Source organism: Equus asinus, chromosome 1, assembly GCF_041296235.1.
Source record: "Equus asinus isolate D_3611 breed Donkey chromosome 1, EquAss-T2T_v2, whole genome shotgun sequence".
Lineage (NCBI taxonomy): Eukaryota > Metazoa > Chordata > Mammalia > Perissodactyla > Equidae > Equus > Equus asinus.
The window spans coordinates 200,829,888-200,850,397 of NC_091790.1; the positions used below are offsets into that span (position 1 = coordinate 200,829,888).

At 37.6% G+C, this 20,510-nt stretch overlaps 1 protein-coding gene across 9 annotated transcripts in view; it reads right to left on the reverse strand.

Annotated features, from left to right (window-relative positions):
* Positions 1–20,510, reverse strand: part of EZH2 (enhancer of zeste 2 polycomb repressive complex 2 subunit) — a 66,594-nt gene that overhangs the window by 10,803 nt on the left and 35,281 nt on the right. For 2 of the 9 annotated variants that reach the window (XM_044766093.1, XM_014858510.2), the window contains exons 3-9: positions 19,921–20,057; positions 16,190–16,306; positions 13,357–13,477; positions 12,397–12,537; positions 9,117–9,219; positions 8,441–8,619; positions 641–732 (exon numbers count right to left, since the gene is read on the reverse strand). In XM_044766093.1, coding sequence (XP_044622028.1) covers positions 641–732; positions 8,441–8,619; positions 9,117–9,219; positions 12,397–12,537; positions 13,357–13,477; positions 16,190–16,306; positions 19,921–20,057 — 890 coding nt within the window. Of the gene's footprint in view, positions 1–640; positions 733–8,440; positions 8,620–9,116; positions 9,220–12,396; positions 12,538–13,356; positions 13,478–16,189; positions 16,307–19,920; positions 20,100–20,510 lie in introns of all 9 variants that reach the window. The other 7 variants (XM_014858494.2, XM_014858463.2, XM_044766042.2 and 4 more) reach the window with 4 other exon arrangements.

Below are 20,510 nucleotides of genomic sequence, written 5' to 3' on the forward strand. Positions count from 1 at the left end.
CAAATTGCTTAAAGATAGGATACCTTCTGCAGGTGCCATTCAATGAATCTTCTGTCCAAAATCCAACAGGCAATATATACCCATTTAGTTCCTAGGTAGGAGTGGCTTGGTTCAAAGAGGGGGAAATGGTAAAAATAAGATAGTACCCGTAAAAAACAACTTTTCTACCTCATCTTTTCCTAAACCCTTACCTTTTCTCCATCATTAAAAAAAAAAAAAAATCTGTGGGACCTATAATATAGCTCACACTACAGTGTCTAAAACTCAAAGAAGGGCTATGGCTCTGAGAAAGGCTGAGGAACTACTGCCTATGACTCCCAAGTTTCTGGGGTATAAAAGTGGGCTGTCTGCTTCACACTCTCATCAACTTTGTGGAAGGTATGAGAGTCCTTGATCCTAAAGACCTTGAAATGTTGCTGAAGAGATTAACACAGATAGAGAATAATACAAGATTAATGGAAGACTAGAATGTGTAGTACATAAAAGCTACGGAAGAAACAACGTGGGTGAGAAATCCCTGCTACTATATGGCCAGTAAAAGTATGGGAATAGTAATGTTAACACTGACTTCATAGGCCTCACCCAAGTTCAAAAGTAGACTTCTCCAGTGCCCTCTGGAATACACAGCACTCAAGCTTACCAAATGCTGGTAACACTGTGGACCACAAGGTTTGTTGTCTAGAGCTGTTTCCGTATTCTTCCGCTTGTAAGTATTGGGTGTTGCATGAAAAGCTGCAAAATAAACATAAAATATCTATGTGTAACTATAAAGTATTTTACTCTTCCATTTCCCAGCTTCGATGCAAAAAGTCAATTAACGCATTACACTCTTGATAATATGTAGTTTACATTATAGAACTTTCCTTCAAGCTCCTACTGAATTATCACAATGTCTTCTCCTTGATTCTCCCCCAGAGAACCTCCACTCCCCTTCAACCACTAACCAGGGAAGAAATAGAAAATTCTGGAATGATTAGTCATTTCTTATTTTTCTCCTTGCAAGTATAATTGATGCCTATAAACTGAAAGCTCTGATTATAAACATTTGAGTCTTTAATATCTCCATAGAAACAACTGATATCTTCTACAATGAAATCAGGTTTCCTACTTTTATCAAAAGAATTCTGACATCTACAACTTCTTGATTTCTAAAGAAAGATCAGCAGTTTGTCAAATGGCGAAGAAAGGGATCCAGTTGTTAAAAACTAGTTTTTAAAGATAAGGAGGACAGCCTCAGAATACTAAAATTCAATTTCTTTGAATCCTACAGCATTCAGGAATCTAGTAGGAACTCACACAGTCAGCACCATTCTACAGGAACATACATTGGTCAAATAAAACAGGTTTAAGAAAGATCAAGTGTTTGAAACTTAAAATTCCCAAATAATAAGATAACAGAAGGATTCAAATCATGTACCCTGGTCTACTAACGGAGTGAATGCACAGCAGTGAGGACTTCGGAGAGCCTCCTGTGGAAGCCTGCTTCCAGTGTACAGAGGCAGGTGTGAGAATCGCACTATTCGGATTTATACATGATGAAAGTTATTTCAATTTGGATAAAAACGAGTGGCATACCAGGAAACGAATCATTAAAAAAATATTTGTAAAAAGCTTCTATCTATCCATAGAACTTAAATGGGAAATAAAGACAGACTGAGGAGGGAAGGAAGCAAAAAAAAAAAAAAAAAGAGGACAAAGTTATGTTCTTAAAGTGGAAATTCAAGGCTCAAATTCTGTTTCCAGGGTGTGAGTTTTTCCTAGAACGTTTCCTGAGACCATCTGACTACTTTAGCACTGGATCACATCTTGAACAGGTAAAGACCCCTAAATACAATGATTGAGAATACAGAAGGCTGAGGTCACATCAGCAGCAAGGAATGACATCAGTCCAGACACAAGGTCAGCATTAGCCAGAGTGGCGCATTTTTGGTAAAATTTGTTTTTAGTTTAGATGTCTCCTTTAGCACATACTATATTTACAGATTGAAATTCTTGCCCCAAATTCAGTGCACATACAAAGGCACACATGTATCTGTACACACACACACACACACAAATGAGGACAGCAGCCTCTGCTGGTCCTGAGCTTGCAGACGTCTCTAAGTCAGAACTGGATAACAGTTTGTGAGATAAGACAAGAACAAGTTCAGGCTATAAAGGAAAAATTAACATACTAATATTCAAAAGTACTTTAAAAAATTTAAAAGTACCATTCTTAATTTCACATTGCATTCACTTAAACAAAGAGGACTATTCTTTTTTTTTTTTAGATTTTTTATTTTTTTCCTTTTTCTCCCCAAAGCCCCCCGGTACATAGTTGTATATTCTTCGTTGTGTGTCCATCTAGTTGTGGCATGTGGGACGCTGCCTCAGCGTGGTCTGATGAGCAGTGCCATGTCCGCGCCCAGGATTCGAACCAACGAAACACTGGGCCACCTGCAGCGGAGCGCACGAACTTAACCGCTCGGCCACGGGGCCAGCCCCAAGAAAGAGGACTATTCTTATGACTACATTTCCCTCAGCAGAATTTTTAACTTCAATTCTTTAGAAAAACTAAGTATGTAAAGAATTCCCTCTTCTGAAAATGTCTTGACCATTTTAGATTTCCAGAATACTGAACATAATATTCTCAAATAGGCATCTTAAAATACTAATATTTGAAATAAGCTATTAAAATATATTTCAAACTAAATATAATATGGGGGAAAAAAGATGATATAATATAAAATTCCCAGATCAGGAAAATTATTAGAAGGAAATTTAAGGCAAGAAACTTTTGAATTTTACAAAAGAGCAAACATGGATATTGGGGCTTTTTTTTTTTTTAATTTTTCAAAAGGACCCTGTAAAATCTTAATGAAAAATCTTATCTAAAGGTTTTCTAGCAAAGTTAAAAGATTTATAAATTATCACATACAATTCCAGCTATTCTCTATACCTATATTTTGAGATTACATTGGCAACTCTAAAAAATAGCTAAAATATACTGATTAGCCCCTTAGAATCTTGTAATGTTCCACCAGATAAGTGATGTCTCAAATAGAGGACTGGGGAACCAGAGAATTACAGTTGGAACAAACCTTGGCCATCACCTGTTTCCAGTGGCGATTTTACGAAGGAGGAAACAGGAACAAGCAGAATCGTTTGTGCAAGGAGCTGGCCGCAGAAGAGACTAGCCCCTCATTCAGCACTCTTCACAACGTGGAATGAGAGTAACTTTGCATCTCTCTGTCTTTGTAACTACTATCCTTACCGTACACCACTTCTCTGAAATACTTCCACTTGTTGTCATGTGATAAGAAAATAAATGATCCTAGGTCAGCTTGAAGTGTCAGTTTTATACATTAACTTCTGCTCAAAGTACTGATCTTGTCTGCTCTGATTAGAACTTGGTATTAAGAATAAATTCTTACTTAATATTCTTACAGTTGGAATCATATAATTCTTGTGTATATCACAGATACCAGACTTTTATTAACAAGTACCTCACAAAATAACAACATCAATAGGATAGTAGTGACAACAGCAACAGCGGTGACAGCAGCTGACAGCTACTACTCATGTGCTGGAAGCACACACTAAGAGGCTTTAGGCATTATCTCATTTAATCCTCACAAACTCCCCCAGGTACTAGGATCCTCATCCCCATTTTACAGATGAGGCAAACCGTGTTAATTATGTGGCAAATATGAACTTTTAACCATTACACTTCTGAAATACTAAAGTCAACCATCAACTACAAACTTGGGAATACCTTCTTTGAAATTCTATTTAAAATGTTTAAACCTCTACAATCAACAGTAATAGACATTCCAGAAAACAGTCAAACAGACTCCCACGTAATATCAAAAAAGACAGACTGACACAATTGGGTTGTATGCCTAAAATGGACTCTTCCACAGGCCATTCAGATAATAGGGTATCAAAACGTTTATTCATGCACAGTTCTACTTTGGGTCCTATTTAAGCACATACAGACAGCCCATTTAAATTTCCCAAGCTTCCTTTCCCATGATGAATTTTCTTCATGCTTCCTTCCTTCCCTATCAGAAATGTGTGACCCGCCCGTCAATTCAGGAGCTGGCCCGCGTTCCTCTAACACAGGGTCAAAGACAGCCAATTTTAGGCTGAAGCTTTTACAAAGAAATTACCATGATTCCAAATTTGCAGAACGAGTTTCCAATTTACAAAATGGACCATGGTCTAAAAGTTATTTGGAATATGAAGTGGGATTAGTTTCCTACCAAAACCATTTATCCTTCAAGGTTCCTTAGAACATTCAAGTCCCTCTAACAGGAAAGATCCAGGGTCAGACACTGAGCTTCTGGCCCAGGTGAACTGCCAATCTCCTACTACCAAAACACCCTGCTTATAGATAAAAACGGCAGACACCTCTAACATCTAAATGACAGGAAACGCCTAATACGAGCACAGAAATAATTTAAAAACTTAACATCCAAAAAGGCCCTTTCACCTGGAAGTTAAAAAAAATTCTGCCTTAAACAATGAGTTAAAGAGAAAATATAAAAATTCCTTAAAAAATAATACTAGTAATAATACCAAATATCAGAACCTAAGAAAACTGAAACAGTGCTTTAGAGACAATTCATTGTGTTAAAATACATATATCCAAAAAAAGAAGACTGAAAAGAACCCAACTCATCAACAGAAAAATAGCAGAATACAGTAGCTAATTCTCTGAGTGAAAAATACACAAAACAGACTTTTAAAAATAAAATACATAAACCACTTCTTAATCTCATCGAAAAAGGGGAGAATGAAATACATAAGAAAAAAGAATCATCACAGAAATAAAAGAAATTAAAAGAACCTTTAGAACATGTAGATCAACTTTATACAAATAAATTTCAAAACCTGGATGACATGGATAATTTCCCAAAACTGATCCAGTAGCAACAGAAAATGTCTCTACTAGCACCACTATTAATTAACACTGTTCTTAAGATACAAGCCAACGCAGTTAAATAGGACAAAAAACTTAAAGTTAGAGAGATTGGAAAGAAGGTGAAACCATCTATAACTGTAGACAGTTGAATTACAGAGCTGAAAAACTCCAAAGAATCTACTGAGAAACTACTATAAACAAAGACAATTCGGTATGGGAGCAGGGTATAAACTATATAAGATATAAAGGGAAAAAAGCCCAACAGCAGCAACAACACAATTAATACCTAGAAATCATCTCACCACAGATGTACAAAAGCTATGTAAGAATAGTTGAGAGGTTATTAAAAGACAAAAGGAGGCTGATCGTATGGTTAAACTTGATCCTTATTTAAAAATGTCTATTTCCTTTTAGGTACTTTATAAATTTAATGGGGTTCCAGTAAACAGTAATACCACCTAGACTTTTTTTTTTAAATTAAACAAACTGATTTTCAACTTTATACAGGAAAACAAGAATAGCCAGATGTCCTGGACAGGCAGATGACGGGGCAGAACAGAGACCAGAGACAGACCCAAGTGCGTGGAGACAGGCTAGAGAGTGTCTCAGGACAGTGAAGGGGGACCTTTTTCATCAACAATATAAAAACAACTAGGTAGCCCTGGAGGCTGGGACGAGGAGCTGGATCCAAAATTCTATCAGAGTAAATTCCAAAGGGAGCAAAGAGTTAGATGTAAAAAAATGAAGCCTAAAACATACTAGAAAAAAGTGAGAAACCCTTTATAATCTTGGAGCAGGGAGAGTTCACTCATAAATTCAACTACGTTTAAAATTTTTTAAAACTTACGGGATTTTTACCAAACAATAAACTGGAAAAAAAAAATTGCAACATCTCACAAAAAAAGTAATTTCCTGACTAAATAAAAAGCTTCAAGATACCACTGAGCATCAAGCCCAAGGAGGAAAATAGTTCAAAGAAAATAAAATACAAATCTCTAAAACATATAGGAAGAAAAAATGCAAATTACACTAAAAACTATTTTTCATTCATTCAATCCATAAAAATCAAAATTGCTCTCTACTGGCAGGGCCCTGGGGAAAGAGGCACTCCTGCTTTGCTGGTGGTCGTACATGGCCACATCCCCACGTGGCAGGTCGTCTGGCAGTATCTGAACGCAGTGATCAGGTTCACCTGCACTCGTGAGAAATGATGTACAGGGGCGCGCACAGTTGTTCACTGTAGCGCTGCTACAGCAACAGGCTTGAAACAACCCAAATGCTGGCCTTCAGGGGACCAGTTCTCTAAGCTACAGTGCCTCCTATGGCGGCAGACTCTGCAGCTGTCCAAAGAGGATGGATACCTACGACAGCCAGAAAAGGGACGAGCCTGAACAGCACGGCCCCATTTGAATGGGATGGTCGGGAAAGGAAGAATATAATTGTATCTGCCAGAAGAAACTGCAGAAAGATACAGAAGAACTAACAAAAGAGGCTTAACTACAGGCGAGTGAGGGACGACTCCATGGACGGGGAGAAGTTGTAGGGAGGCTTCACTGGAGACCTCTCAAGCATTCTTTGAAATGTGAGCCATGTGAATGAGGATCTATTTAAAAAATAACAATAGCTAAACATGAGCCAGGTACTATTTTAAGTATTTTGCACATAGTAATAAATCTAATCCTCACAACAGGTACTATATTATTCCCAACATATAGACAAAAAGCAATATTAAAAGCACAAAATGCTCTATTTAACCTATGTTTAATATTTTATTTAATGACTTATTTTACATAAGAAAAATATATAGTGTGTGATCTTTTGTCAAAGTTAGTGCAAAGCAGTGAAATACCTATGAAGTTCATTATGGCTAAATGATGAAGAGATCAGCTCTACTGTCTTGAAAGAAGGAAAAGCAGGCAACAGCTGCAGGGCCCGCTGCTCCAAGCACTGCGGGGACCTGCCGTCAGCCCCACAGAAGCCAGCTGCACTAAAGTGAGAGCTCTCCTCCCCAGCCTGAATGAGACAATTAACAAGTTCAGGGTCCATCAGAAGTACTCGAATCTGAACAGCACAATAAAATAACTCTTATAATAATACTTAAAAGCAGCATTCTACTTCCTTGGTTCATTTGTACAGCAAAAAATGTACAATAAATGCTATGACTATAAATAACAAATTGGAGAGACCATTTTATTCACTCCAAAATAGAGGTTCCACCCAATGTTGTTTGCTATAGTGATATCTAAATGCAATTTACAATATTCTTATTAAGAATTGGATATTTTATAAAATGATCATGTATAAAGGGGAATTAAAAGCAATTCAAGACATCTATTTCAAGGACTGTGTGAAGACAACACAGCCAAGCCCATGTAAGATATTTGACCATCGCCCAGTGGCTGAAGTAACAAATGGCTGACTTAATCCGGATTATTAAAACTACCAAATCATCAATTTAAACTAGATTAGGAGTGTGGATAACAACAGCAAGGAGATGGGAGATATAATAATAATTCTAAAAATCTACTTGAAGTTTTTCTAATTTAACATAATTAAACCACTAATACTTTACACACACACACACACAAAAATTACCATTTCCAGACCAAGATACATATCACCCAACAAATTATGAGCTACAGCAAATATAAGTAGATAGAGGAGAAACTCAAAATGAAGCAAGATATTAGCTGCTTGGGCAGGCTAATTAACATTAAGAAGTATCTGTGGATAATGAGGGGGAAAATTCTGTAAAAGGTGAGCTTTTAGGAACTCAAAAAGGCAAAGCAGAGTGGAGCCATACAGTATACAGGAAAATGGCTTTACACAGGTCGAAAGCCCTAAGGTGATGCCCTGCCACAGATGATCGCACTAATAAGTAAACTCTACTTAGAAAACTAGGAGGGATGAAATATAGTTTTAAACATTTGCCTCAAAAGTAGCTGGTACTTTTTAAACTGTGCTTAAAGAAATGTTCCAGTTACTTGGGAAATTTACTAAGAAACCTCATTTACCAGCAATGTCAGAAAAATAAAGTAATAATCTATATGCCACACTTAATCATTAAGAACATTTTACGCTTTATCTGTATTCAAATGTAGGTATTTTTTAAAGTAACTTATGCAGAGGACCAAAAAGAAAAATTTAACACTAAGGAGAGAAGAATATTTAAAAACATCTTTTTAGCCAAATTCTTATTCAACAAAATTTGTTCATCAATACTGGCAACATTGCTCTGGGCTATATCAACTAGTTCACAGTAACAGTTTTATTATAAAACAACTGCGTAGCTATCATTTATAAGAAAATCACTAACCTGTATTCCAAGTCAGTGGGAGACTACAGTCCAAATTACACACATGCAAAAGACTCCAGAGCAACCCCCCAGCAACAAGTGAAACCAACAGTACTCTGACCCTGTTTTTCAATCTTAACTGCAAGATTAAATGATAAATTCTAGTTGTGATAAATGCAGCACTTTCCCAGTTGCTTTAAGACATAATTCCACAACAAAGATAGAAAATGAAAACGTACAATAATTGCACTTACGATGTAGGAAGCAGTCATATTTAAAACATCGCCTACAGAAAAGCGTATGAAATGAATGCAAGCTTTGCTCCCTCTGAACAGATTTGGCATTTGGTCCATCTATGTTTGGGGTACATTCAGGAGGAAGCGCACCCGGGAGCTGCTGCTCGGTGAGTTCTTTATACCTAACATTAACCAAGAAAAGTGTAAGTAAAGGGGAAACAAAAACTACTTTATTGAAAATAAAGTTTATAACAGGTTTCCATGTATTACTTTTGATGTTTCTCATGCCTAAAACACAAAAGAAAAGGTCTAGCCTACAACAATCTTTATTTAGATGAAGAACCAATTAATTATGATGCATGGCATATCAAGAATCAAATTCACTGATGATTCAGATTTATCATGAAAAATGTCAGTACATCAACTGCACTAAAATTTCTCCAAGTGTCCAGAGAAACTCTCCACGTGTACCACTGTAAATCCCACGTGTACCTATTCACAGTAAACATTCCGCCACACAGAGGACCACAGATTCACACACTGCTGCCACGGTCTTGCGAACACTGTGGACCAAGGGAGAGAAGTGGCGCAGCAGCTGCCCAAGGCCCGTTTCTCACAAAGCGGAAGGGTGAGTCTCACACCATCCACGGCAAGACCGCCTCAAAAGAACACATCTTACTTTTCCTTGAGTTCTTCTGCTGTGCCCTTATCCGGAAACATTGAGGAAATGGCTTCAAAGATTTTATCAGAAGGAAATTTCCGAGGAGGGCAGCTTTCTTTATCTAAACAGGGAAATATAAAAGGAAGAAAAGAATGACAGTAAACAAGTTTTGAATCTCTCCTTTTATCCACACAACTAAAACTAACAAAGCTGATTTTCTAAAAATGTATCAACTTTGTATTTCACTTACTTCTAATGTATTTTACATATATCTGTGTAATGCTGGTAGGTCAGACAAATGAAAAAAACACAACAGGGAAAGTTTTCAGTGCACTGGAGGTAGAAAACCTTGCTTTTGGGGGTGTGTGTGTGTGTGTGTGTGTGTGTTAACACTGGTTTATAACATCATATAAGTTTCAGGTGTACATCATATTTCACTTTCAGTGTAGATTACATCATGTTCATCAACCGAAGACTACAATCCATCACCACGCACATGTCCCTAATCATCCCTTTCACTCCCCTCCCTCTCCGCTTCCCCTCTGGTAACCACCAATCCAATCTCTGTCTCTATGCGTTTGTTTGTTGTTCTTGCTGTTGTCTTCTGAGTGAGATCATACAGTGTTTGATTTTCTCCCTCTGACTTATTTTGCTTACCATAATACCCTCAAAGTTCATCCGCGTTGTCACAAATGGCAACATTTCATCTTTTTTAATGGCTGAGTAGTATGCCATTGTGTATATATACCACATCTTCTTTATCCATTCATCCATTGATGGGCTCTAGGTTGCTTCCATCTTGACTATTGTGAATAATGCCGCAATGAACACAGGGGTGCATGTATCTTTACACATTCGCGTTTTCATGTTCTTTGGATAAATACCCAGCAGTGGAATAGCTGGATCGTATGGTAGTTCTATTCTTAATTTTTCAAGGAATCTCCAGACTGTTTTCCATAGTGGCTGCACCAGTTTGCACTCCCACCAGTAGGTGATAAGGGTTCCCTTCTCTCCACATCTTCTCCAAAACTTATTTCTTGTCTTGTTAATTATAGCCATTCTGACAGGTGTGAGGTGATATCTCGTAGTTTCAATTTGCATTTCCCTAATAATTAGTGATATTGAACATCTTTTCATGTGCCTGTTGGCCATCTGTATGACTTCTCTGGAAAAATGTCTGTTGAGATCTTCTGCCCATTTCTTAATTGGGTTGTTGAGATGTATGAGTTCTTTACATATTCTGGATATTAAACCCTTATCAGATTTATGGTTTGCAAATATCTTCTCGCAATTTTTAGGCTGTCTTTTCGTTTTGTTGATGGTTTCCTTTGCTGTGCAGCTTTTTACTTTGATGTAGTCCCATATGTTTATTTTATCTATTGTTTCCCTTGCCTGGTCAGACATGGTACTTGAAGATATGTTGCTAAGCCTGATGTCGAAGAGCAGAGTGCCTATACTTTCTTTAGACGTTTTATGATTTGAGGTCTTACATTCAAGTCTTTAATCCATTTTGAGTTAATTTTTGTGTATGGTGTAAGATAAAGATCTACTTTCATTCTTTTGCATGTAGGTGTCCAGTTTTCCCAGCATCATTTATTGAAGAGACTTTACCTTCTCCATTGTATGTCCTTGGCTCCCTTCTCGAAAATTAGCTGTCCATAGACGTGTGGGTGAAAACCTCGGTTCTAATCCCAGCTCTGCTACTAACCAGTTTGCGACCTTGGTTGGTCACTTCTCCACTTGGGTCTGTTTCCTAATCTGTAAAATGAAGGAACTGAACTAGATGATCACTGAGGTGCCTAAAATGTTACGCTTCTTTAAAATTGCCATTTTCCCCAAATTCTTCTATGGTGTGTTAAGAATGAGCTTTGCCAAGTCTCCACCAACTATCGTCTCTCTTGGGACCCTCAATTTTTCTGGTAAGCCCTAACTAGTGCAAGAGTTAAAAGCATGGGCTTTTGCGGCCAGCCCCATGGCCAAGTGGTTAAGTCCACGCACTCCACTTCAGCAGCCCAGGGTGTCACCAGTTTGGATCCTGGGTGTGGACATGACACCACTCATCGAGCCATGCTGAGGCGGCATCCCACATGCCACAACTAGAAGGACCCACAATAAAAATATACAACTATGGTATATATATATATACAATGGAATACTACTCGGCCATAAAAAAGGACAAAGGTGTCCCATTCACAACAACATGGATAGACCTTGAGGGTATTATGTTGAGTGACATAAGCCAGACAGAGACAGACGAACTCTGTATGACTCCACTCATAGGTGGTAGTTAACACATAGACAAAGAGAACTGATCGGTGGTTACCAGGGGAAAGGGTGGGTGGAGGGAGGGCACTAGGGGTGAAGTGGTATACCTACAACATGATTAATAATGATGTACAACTGTAAGTTGACAAGGTTAACTATCATAATCTTAATTAAAAAATATATATATATACAACTATGGGGGCCGGCCCGGTGGTGCAGCAGTTAAGTGCACACATTCTGCTTCTCAGCGGCCCGGGGTTCACCAGTTCAGATCCTGGGTGCTGACATGGCATGGCTTGGCAAGCCATGCTGTGATAGGCGTCCCACATATAAAGTAGAGGAAGATGGGCATGGATGTTAGCTCAGGGCCAGTCTCCCTCAGCAAAAAGAGGAGGATTGGCGGCAGTTAGCTCAGGGCTAATCTTCCCCAAAAAAGAAAATAAATAAATAAATAAAATTAAAAGAAATAAATAAAAATGTACAACTATGTACCAAGGGGCTTTGGGGAGAAAAATGAACAGTAAAATGTTAAAAAAAAAAAAAAAAAAAACATGGACTCTAGAGTCAGTCAGAGCTGGTTACCAGCACAGCATTCTGGGTTCTGTTTCTTCCTGATAGCATAATCTTAACAAAAGTTACTTAACCTCACTAAACCCATCTTCTCAACTACAGAATAGATCTATAAGAATGCCCACCTTGTAGAGCATTATGAGGATTAAGTGAGCTGGTGCACGTAAAGGGATTAGCACACTACTTATACATACTCAATGACGAACATGTTATATATTATAATGATGATTATGAAGATTGCCCAGGGAAACCCAAAAAAAAGTATATTATTTTGCTAGCCAAAGGAAATAAAGACACTCAAGTGCAGGATAAAATGTTACAAATAATATTCTAATTTTGACTATATTACTATTGATTTGATATGTAACAAAAGAAAAACAGAAAAAAGGAATTAAGTTCTACTTGTACTCTATTTTTGAAAAATGCAGTAATGGCTACACAAAAACCTAATAAACAGACATACCATCTCGGTTCTCCTCTAGATCTTTCTGCTTTTCTTCTCTTTCATCAGGATCATCTCCATCATCATCATCATCATCATCATTGTATTGACCAAGAGCATTCACCAACTCCACAAAAATTTCATCATTTATAAACCCACATTCTGAAATTCATCAAGTCAAATATCAGAAATATACAGAGCCAAGTGGTAATGGCAAAAGTTTATGTATTCCTTTTCTAATTTGGAAGAAATAGCCAGAGCCTATCAGTCAGCACTGTAACATTATTATTAAAACAAGGGGAAAAAGATCATTTTGAGGTCTGAGGCAAAGTTAGGAAGCAGAGTTTATCTTCAACATCTGTCATTTTCTCTTTAGTCACCCCTCTTCCAAAAGTTTCCAGTGCCTGCTACTAGAACCTCATTCTCTAGAAACTAACTGTGGCTCCAGCCTCCTCCCAACAATCTACCGGACAGACCTTGCCTTCCACTGCGGATGAGAATGGACAACGACGGCAGCAGACATTACCCTCCTGCCAGACACTCTAACAGGGTCTCCTGGACACAGAACACCGAAGCCGGGATTCTCAACAGAATTTCAGGCTCCGCAGCAGCCCCGTGGGGAAGGTATTTTTAAGCTTAAGTCCTTTTGGAGTTCATCTGTCACATAAGCAGAGCCCTAATCCTAATTTTACTGCTAAAGAATCTTAACATCTACACACGCTCAAATAATTCTATTTAGTTTACATGTTATTGACATTATAATTTATGTTATAACCAACTAAATGTAATTTTCAAGGGGCAAACATGATCTTTCAATTTAAATACAGAACATTGAAAATTTTAGCCCTGTGAGCCTAAGCCAGTCCAGCATAGAACTTAATTTCAATATTAAAAAAATCTTTTTCATACCTATGCTTAAAAAAATCAAAATCTCTCTCAATCCTTTGGTCCCCTTTCCAAGAGAATAAACACATGGCTCACCTCTATCCCCATGGACTTTTCCATCATAATTTTTTATTAGTTCTTCAATGAAAGTCCCATCCTGGTCTAAAACCTCATCCCCCATATAAGGAATGTTATGTAAAACAGTTTCATCTTCCACCTAAAAGTAAAAAATTATATTCAAAAAGCATGCTTAGCCTAAGTATTAAAATATTTTTAATCAATGTAATATAACTAAAATACAATTTTTTTCAAAAGTAGATGTCTTTACCCAGTTCTCCAGATGTAACAGACAGCAACCCATAGCTAAAAGCTATAAAGCAATAAAAGACCCGTCTCACCAAAAAGCATTATCTGAGGGAAAAAACTATTTACAGGGGAAAAAAAATTTAAGAAAAAATACTGTATTTATCAAACCTAACATGTCATTAATCATTAAGACTTACCATTATTTTATGTGCCTCTTAGAAAGGAAAAAATGTTGCAGATTATGATATAACCCATCACCAATTCTGACACATTCCTATTTCACATGTTAAAAAGTGTCTTAGAATCAATGAAATATGGTTTATCAAAATCAACTATAAATAGCCATACCAAAAGAAACAAATAAATAATATACATAAGGATTTCTAAATCTCACTTGATGATCTGTATTCATTAAAAGAGACTGAATATAATAAAATTCTAGGGATGTTAAATAGAATATCAATGGTCTCCATTAAAGTTTATGCCAAAAGAATTCACTTAAGACATAAAATAAGAACATTCTACAATAATATAGAATATTTCAATACTGAGATGAACAAAATGTTTATCAAAATTGATAATGCTAATAAAGATGACAGATGAAGGTTTGGAAGACAACAAGGAAGAAGGTGCCAGCTTAGCAGGGAAGAGGCAATCAAAGAAAAGTTCTGAGAGAATGGAGTACTTAAGAATACACCGGACCCGAAGCTGACATTCATGGGAGGAAGAGAATTTTCAACAAAGAATATCAAAGACAGGGGCCGGCCTGGTGGTGCAGTAGTTAAATTCACACACTCCACTTTGGTGGCCCAGGGTTCGTGGGTTTGGATCCCAGGCAGAGACCTACTCACCGCTCATTAAGCCACACTGTGGTGGCATCCCACATACAAAGTAGACGAAGATCGGCACCGACGTTAGCTCAGGGCCAATCTTCCTCTCACACACACAAAAAGAATTAAAAAAGACAGTAATTATAGATAAAGACTGGAGGGTTCTGAAGTCCATACTTAAGGAGACTAATTGAAAATGAGGATAGGTCTAAGTCTTAAAAGGCCTTCAAACAGAGTACTAGTTAAAAATAGAATTTCAGAAAGATAGTTCTTGATAAACAGAATGGACTCAGACTGACAGGAGGACAGGGCAGGTGTTTAAAGTGTGAGGCGCCCTAGGCTGGGTCTAGGATGCACAGGGCAGATCACACGGAGAAGCCAGGAGACATGGGCAGGAAACACGAAGAAAAGGGAAAAGTTTCAAATAATCCCTGATAACAAATGTATTTAGGGTTCATACCTTAGGCAAACAGGGAAAGAGCAATTGGGAGAAAAAGTACATACGGGGTATAAAATAAAAATTTAGATTTTATTGATCTATTCAGATTCAAGCTTACATACTACTAAAGAGTCCAGTTTTCATCGCATCTCACTTGCACTAATCCCATTTAAACTAGAAGAGTTAATTTTTTTGGAAGCAAGCCAAAATTAAGTGACATTTGGCTATTTTGTCTTCCCACTTGTATCCATATAACCTTTGCTCCCTAGAACATATCCTAGCCATAATAAAGATAGTCTGCCTAATTTGCTTTGGTCAGTGACCAGCAAAACCCAGGGATGACTCATAAATAATATTTGACAATCTAAACACTATATACTTACAGAATTTCAGTCTGTTGAAACCTCCCTTAATTAAGCTCTTGCAATATTATTCTCAAATTAAATGTTTTGGGTTTTTTTCCTGCTTTATCTCCCCAAATCCCCCCAATTTGTTGTAAATCTTAGTTGCACGTCCTTTCTAGTTGTGTCATTCAAACTAAATGTTTTTGAATAAAACCTTAAACATAAAAATTTATGCAACTGCAGAAAAGTACCTGCAGTTTGCCTTTACCCTCCACTGTAAAACTATGAAAAGTTAATAAAGACATTGGAAACATATGTTTTTTTGAAAAAAATCGATTAAGCAAATCTCTAAAGTAGGCTCACCAAGACTTCCATCAACATTTTATTAAAGCCTCACTATTTTATATATCAAGTAAGAAAACTATATTTATTTAACAACACAATCAAGAATGCATACTCAGATTTTTCTTGTTCCATCCTCCTTCATCCTACTTCTATAAAGAATTAAATACTAGCATTTCATTACAGAAGCTATTGGGCTGGTGTTATCTGTGGAAATATCCTTAAACTGTGTTTTATAAGCCATGAGAATATTTCAGAGTGTACATTATCATTTAATAACATGTTGCCTAACACTGTTTTAAATAATAAGTTCTCAACTAACAAAACCTCAAAGTCAGACTGAGATAACAGGACACTGACTGACCTCTTCAAGGATAAGAACTATAAATTTTACCTTTTGAATATATCTTTAATCCCAGGTATGGTTTTGCTTAACACTTTTCCTTTGGAGAATGTTTTAACTAGAAAGGACTAGGAAAAGAGCAACAACTGCAATGGCTTAAAATAGGTATATATTAATCAGTTTTTTTAAAAAAATCACTCCAAGTGCTGGCGTTTTGATAGCTTTTTTTTTTTTTTTTTACTTATATTATGTTAACAAGAAAATTATGCTTTTTGACTTAAAGTAAGTGATTATCAAATAAGCCGAAGATGCATGATTTACATACCATGAAATTCTGCTGCAGAGGAGACCAAGAGTACATGATGGGCACTGACGCAACCGCATTCAGAGTCTTTAGTGGGATGACTTGTGTTGGAAAATCCAAGTCACTGGTCACTGAGCACTAGAACAGAGCAAACAGAACTGACTCGTAAGAATGAAAGGACAGCCTGCAGCTGCAGCCATCATATTATAAAGGGATGCTGCCTACTTACACAATTTTGAAAAGAAAGTTTCTTTACCTAAGACAGTAAAGTTCATAAAAACCAAAAAGGATTCTTTCCTTCTCTTTTACTTAGGGTGAAAAAAATGCTTCAGATTTTGCAAATTTTCAAAACCCTCCAACTCTTCCCATACTTACCAATATCAACAAGAACCAAAAACTGTATTTATGTTAGCCTCAGTGTAACTGCTCCTTGCTTTGACTCTAATTTCCTAGCTCAATGCTTAATTTCTTTTACATCTCAACCACATGGAATAATAATATATATACCAAATTAGCCACTTAAATCTTACTTAGTAAGTATATGGCAACTTGTTAGGTTAACCTTTCTTATCTCTATCTTCCCTTTTAAAAAACCCAAGTGTCATTTGCTGATATTATCAGATGATACACAGATATTAAGGGGAATAGATCTGAGTTTCAATCATAACAAAATGAATTCACATCAATTCTGCAAAGTGTAATCTCTAAGTTACTAATAATAATAGCTAATGTTATTAAGCACTTTCTATGTGCTAGGCACTATTTTAAATACATTACATGTCCTATTATATTTAGTCCCCATTACAACACTGTAAGATGGGGACTATTCTTAGCCCCCATTTTACAGGTGAGAAAACTAAGGTGAAGAAAGGATAAGCAGTGGCCCAAAGTCACACGTGAGATAGGGCTGGACCTGAAACCCCAACAGTCTGACTCTGGAGCCCCTGCTCTTACCCACTACACATAGTGCCACAATACCGTATTTCTACAATGTTTAAGTGCACATATTCCCTTGGAATACCGTATTTCATGCAATCTATGATGACATCAACTTCAAGGCATACCATTATCTTCTGCATCACTAAGAAAATAATGTCAGTTAAGCTATAACATAACACTTTCTTATCACAGCAATTCTAAGATGCGTGCCAGTTTCAGATGTTAAACATTAAAAAAGTTTGCATCTTTGATTCTATGAAATACGGTAAAAATCTGTGCCCCACCGCACTTTTCATCCTGTCTAGGAATCCAGCTTTTCTTTTTCTTCTTTTCCTTTTTTTTTTTTTTTTTTTTGCTGAGGAAGATTAGCCCTGAGCTAACATCTGCTGCCAACCTTCCTCTTTTTTTGCTTGAGGAAGATTAGCCCTGGGCTAACATCTGTGCCAATCTTCCTCCACTTTATATGTGGGTCACCACCACAGCATGGCCACTGACCAGTGGTATAGGTCCGTGCCCAGGATCCAAACCCGCAAACCCAGGCCGCCAAAGCAGAGCATGCCGAACTTAACCACTACACCATGGGGCCTGCCCCTCCAGCTTTTCTTAAAGAGCACTGTTACCCAATTATCGAGACTCCAGAGCTTTCTCAAAAATACCCTGGACATATATTCATAATCGATGAAAATCGAGCAAAAAGAAGAATTGAAGTAGTAAAATGAAAAAAATCATATAAATGTATATATATATATACACACACGTTATTAAATGTTTCATTTTGATTTAAGAGGTATTGAAAGCAGCAGGACTGGATGTGGTGAAGTCAGAGTGGCAGTCTTTGGCCCTCAGCACGTCATGCGGCTGGGGGTAACCTTGCAGGAGTCACAGTCACTGCAGCACAAAAATAGCTCCTTCCTCAGTGGGAGTGGAGGCTTAAAGACAGAGCAGTTAGGAAGAACTGTGACAGGGATTAATCCATTAATTTGCTTTCCAAAAGGGCAAAGATAAAGATAATAATACTAGAAAGCTCCTACCTCAAGTAAATAAGAAGCTGTGACAGTTTACTCGTGCTCCAGAACCCGCAGTCTTTCCCTGTTCTTCTCTGGCCTCTGATACACTCCCTCATCCATCCGTCCAATAACCCATAATACCAGCAGTTAACATTTATTGAGCACGTACTATGTTGCAGGCACTGTGCTAAGTGCTTTAGATACAGTATCCTAACTACTCATCTTGGCCGTTAGCATCACAGTGAGGAGACTGAGGTTCAGAGAAGTTAAATAACTTGCCTACTCAAAAAGGAAGTAAATTACCAGGCCAGGATGAAGCCTAAGCCTGACGCAAACAGCCAAGAGCTTCCTCACTGTGCTGTATAGAGTTCTTGCCCTTGAGATGCTCAAAGGGCAAATGAACAATTATCACTATGCAATGGGTGCCACATACGAGACATATGACAATGTTATAGGAGCATCTCCTCCCCCAGCATCCTCTTCATATTCCTATCAAGTTTTCTTTCCTTCTTCCTACTTAACCGGGTAACTCTGGGGTGAGGAGTGGTTATAATTACTGAATGAAGTATTACACACTGTCCAGTGATTTTAAGTACCCAATAATTTTCATTTCTTGCAAAACAATTAAATCAGAGTTTCCAGTTTTCGTTTTACACTTGGTAGGGGTAAATTAATTCTGTGACTTTAATTCTGAAGATTAGTCCTCTCTAAACCTTGGGGGTGAGGTAGCGGGTTGCCTCTTCAACTCTGACTTGTTCACCTGCTTTAACATCTAAATCAAGGTCACATTTAAGGTTAGACAGCTGAATATTCTATTCAACTACTAGACAGGAGTGACACTGGCTTTGCTTTCTGTTTGCTCTAGAGATGGAGAAAATGGAGTCTACTGAATGAAGTGAGCTGATTTTCCCCGTGAACAGAAGGAACTTACAGAAGCACAGAAAATAAGACGGCAAAGGCACTAAGTCCCACCTCCAACCCCACCCCTCTGTCATACTCCCATGACCCAGCATCTCAACTCTGAGTCATACAAGAGTCACCATGGGGCCGGAAATAAGCTCTCTGAGGGCAAAGGCAGCTGAGGCAGAGTGTGGTTTTACCTCTCTGCCTCGCAATGATACTCAGCACAGTGTCTCAAAAAAGAGTAGGCACTCAAAAAATGTTTCTGGAATGAACAGACTGCATTTGCTGATTTCCCTAGTGTAGACTCCAACTTCAATTTCTCTTTAAAGCTAAGAGAGCAGCTATTTAGAAAACTGAAGGCCTACACCCACCTCATTATCTATGCAGTATCTCTAGAAACCTACCCCATTCTTTAATTATTAACCTTAACTAATAACCATATTCCTTTCATTTATTAAATAATATTCAAATGCAAAAGCATTTGTTGATAAAACAAGTTTGGGAATTCTTATTTATTGACTTACAGGAAAATTACTCAAAAATCCCAGTTACTTACCAGTAACTTTTTTTCTTTGAAAATGTATCATCCTTGACAGTTTATGTAATTGTCTCATATCACTCAGAGTACTGAAAAGGATTTTACCTCCTGGGTCTCCACAGCATTTCACCTGATCAGAGTCATGTGTCCTGGACTCAGGAACTCACTAGGAGACCTATGTCAACAAATTAAATTCTCTAGTTCTAGTTGCAACTTGAGGATCACACAAGAAAATTATTATAGATGACTCATCATCAATGGTAAAGAAAGAAAAAAACTCTATTAGTTATCAAGGATGCTACATTTTCAGAGAAACACAGCTTACTGGTAAGTAACCAGGGTCCTCTGAGGATGGATAGACTTACATCAACCAGCTGGTACAATAGGCGACTGTGTGGCTGGACCACTGGGAGCTGGAGAGGGAAGTCAAGCCAAAAATAGTAGTTGTAGGAGTACACAACCAAACTGAGACTCTTGGCAGAAGGCTGGTTCCAAGTAAAAACTGTGTTATGGAAAATCGTAGAGGGAAGAGCAGGTGAATGGCCTGCAGGGAAGGGAAAGAAATTAACACACCCTACTATGTGCCAAGCACTGTGCTAGAGACTTTACCAAAGTTAACGTCTTTAAAATTCACCACTACCCTATGAGGTAGGTATGACTCCCCATCTTACAGTGGGACATCCCAAAGGACAATAGCCATAGCCATCATGTCTCTCAACAATCTTTAACATCAGAAGGGTTAGGTCCGACTTCCATATAGTAAGGGGAAAAAAAAATAGAGTCAGTTAGCCAAGTTAAAAATATTCTTGGATACTGGTTGGTCCATTTAATTCATGCCAGAGACACAATGACCTGTTGATATTGTCTAATATCCTTTAGCTTTCCCAAGTAAAAACAATAAGGAACCATCTCATATCTAAGGTGTAGGAAAGAAAGGGTCAGGAGAAAGCATCGG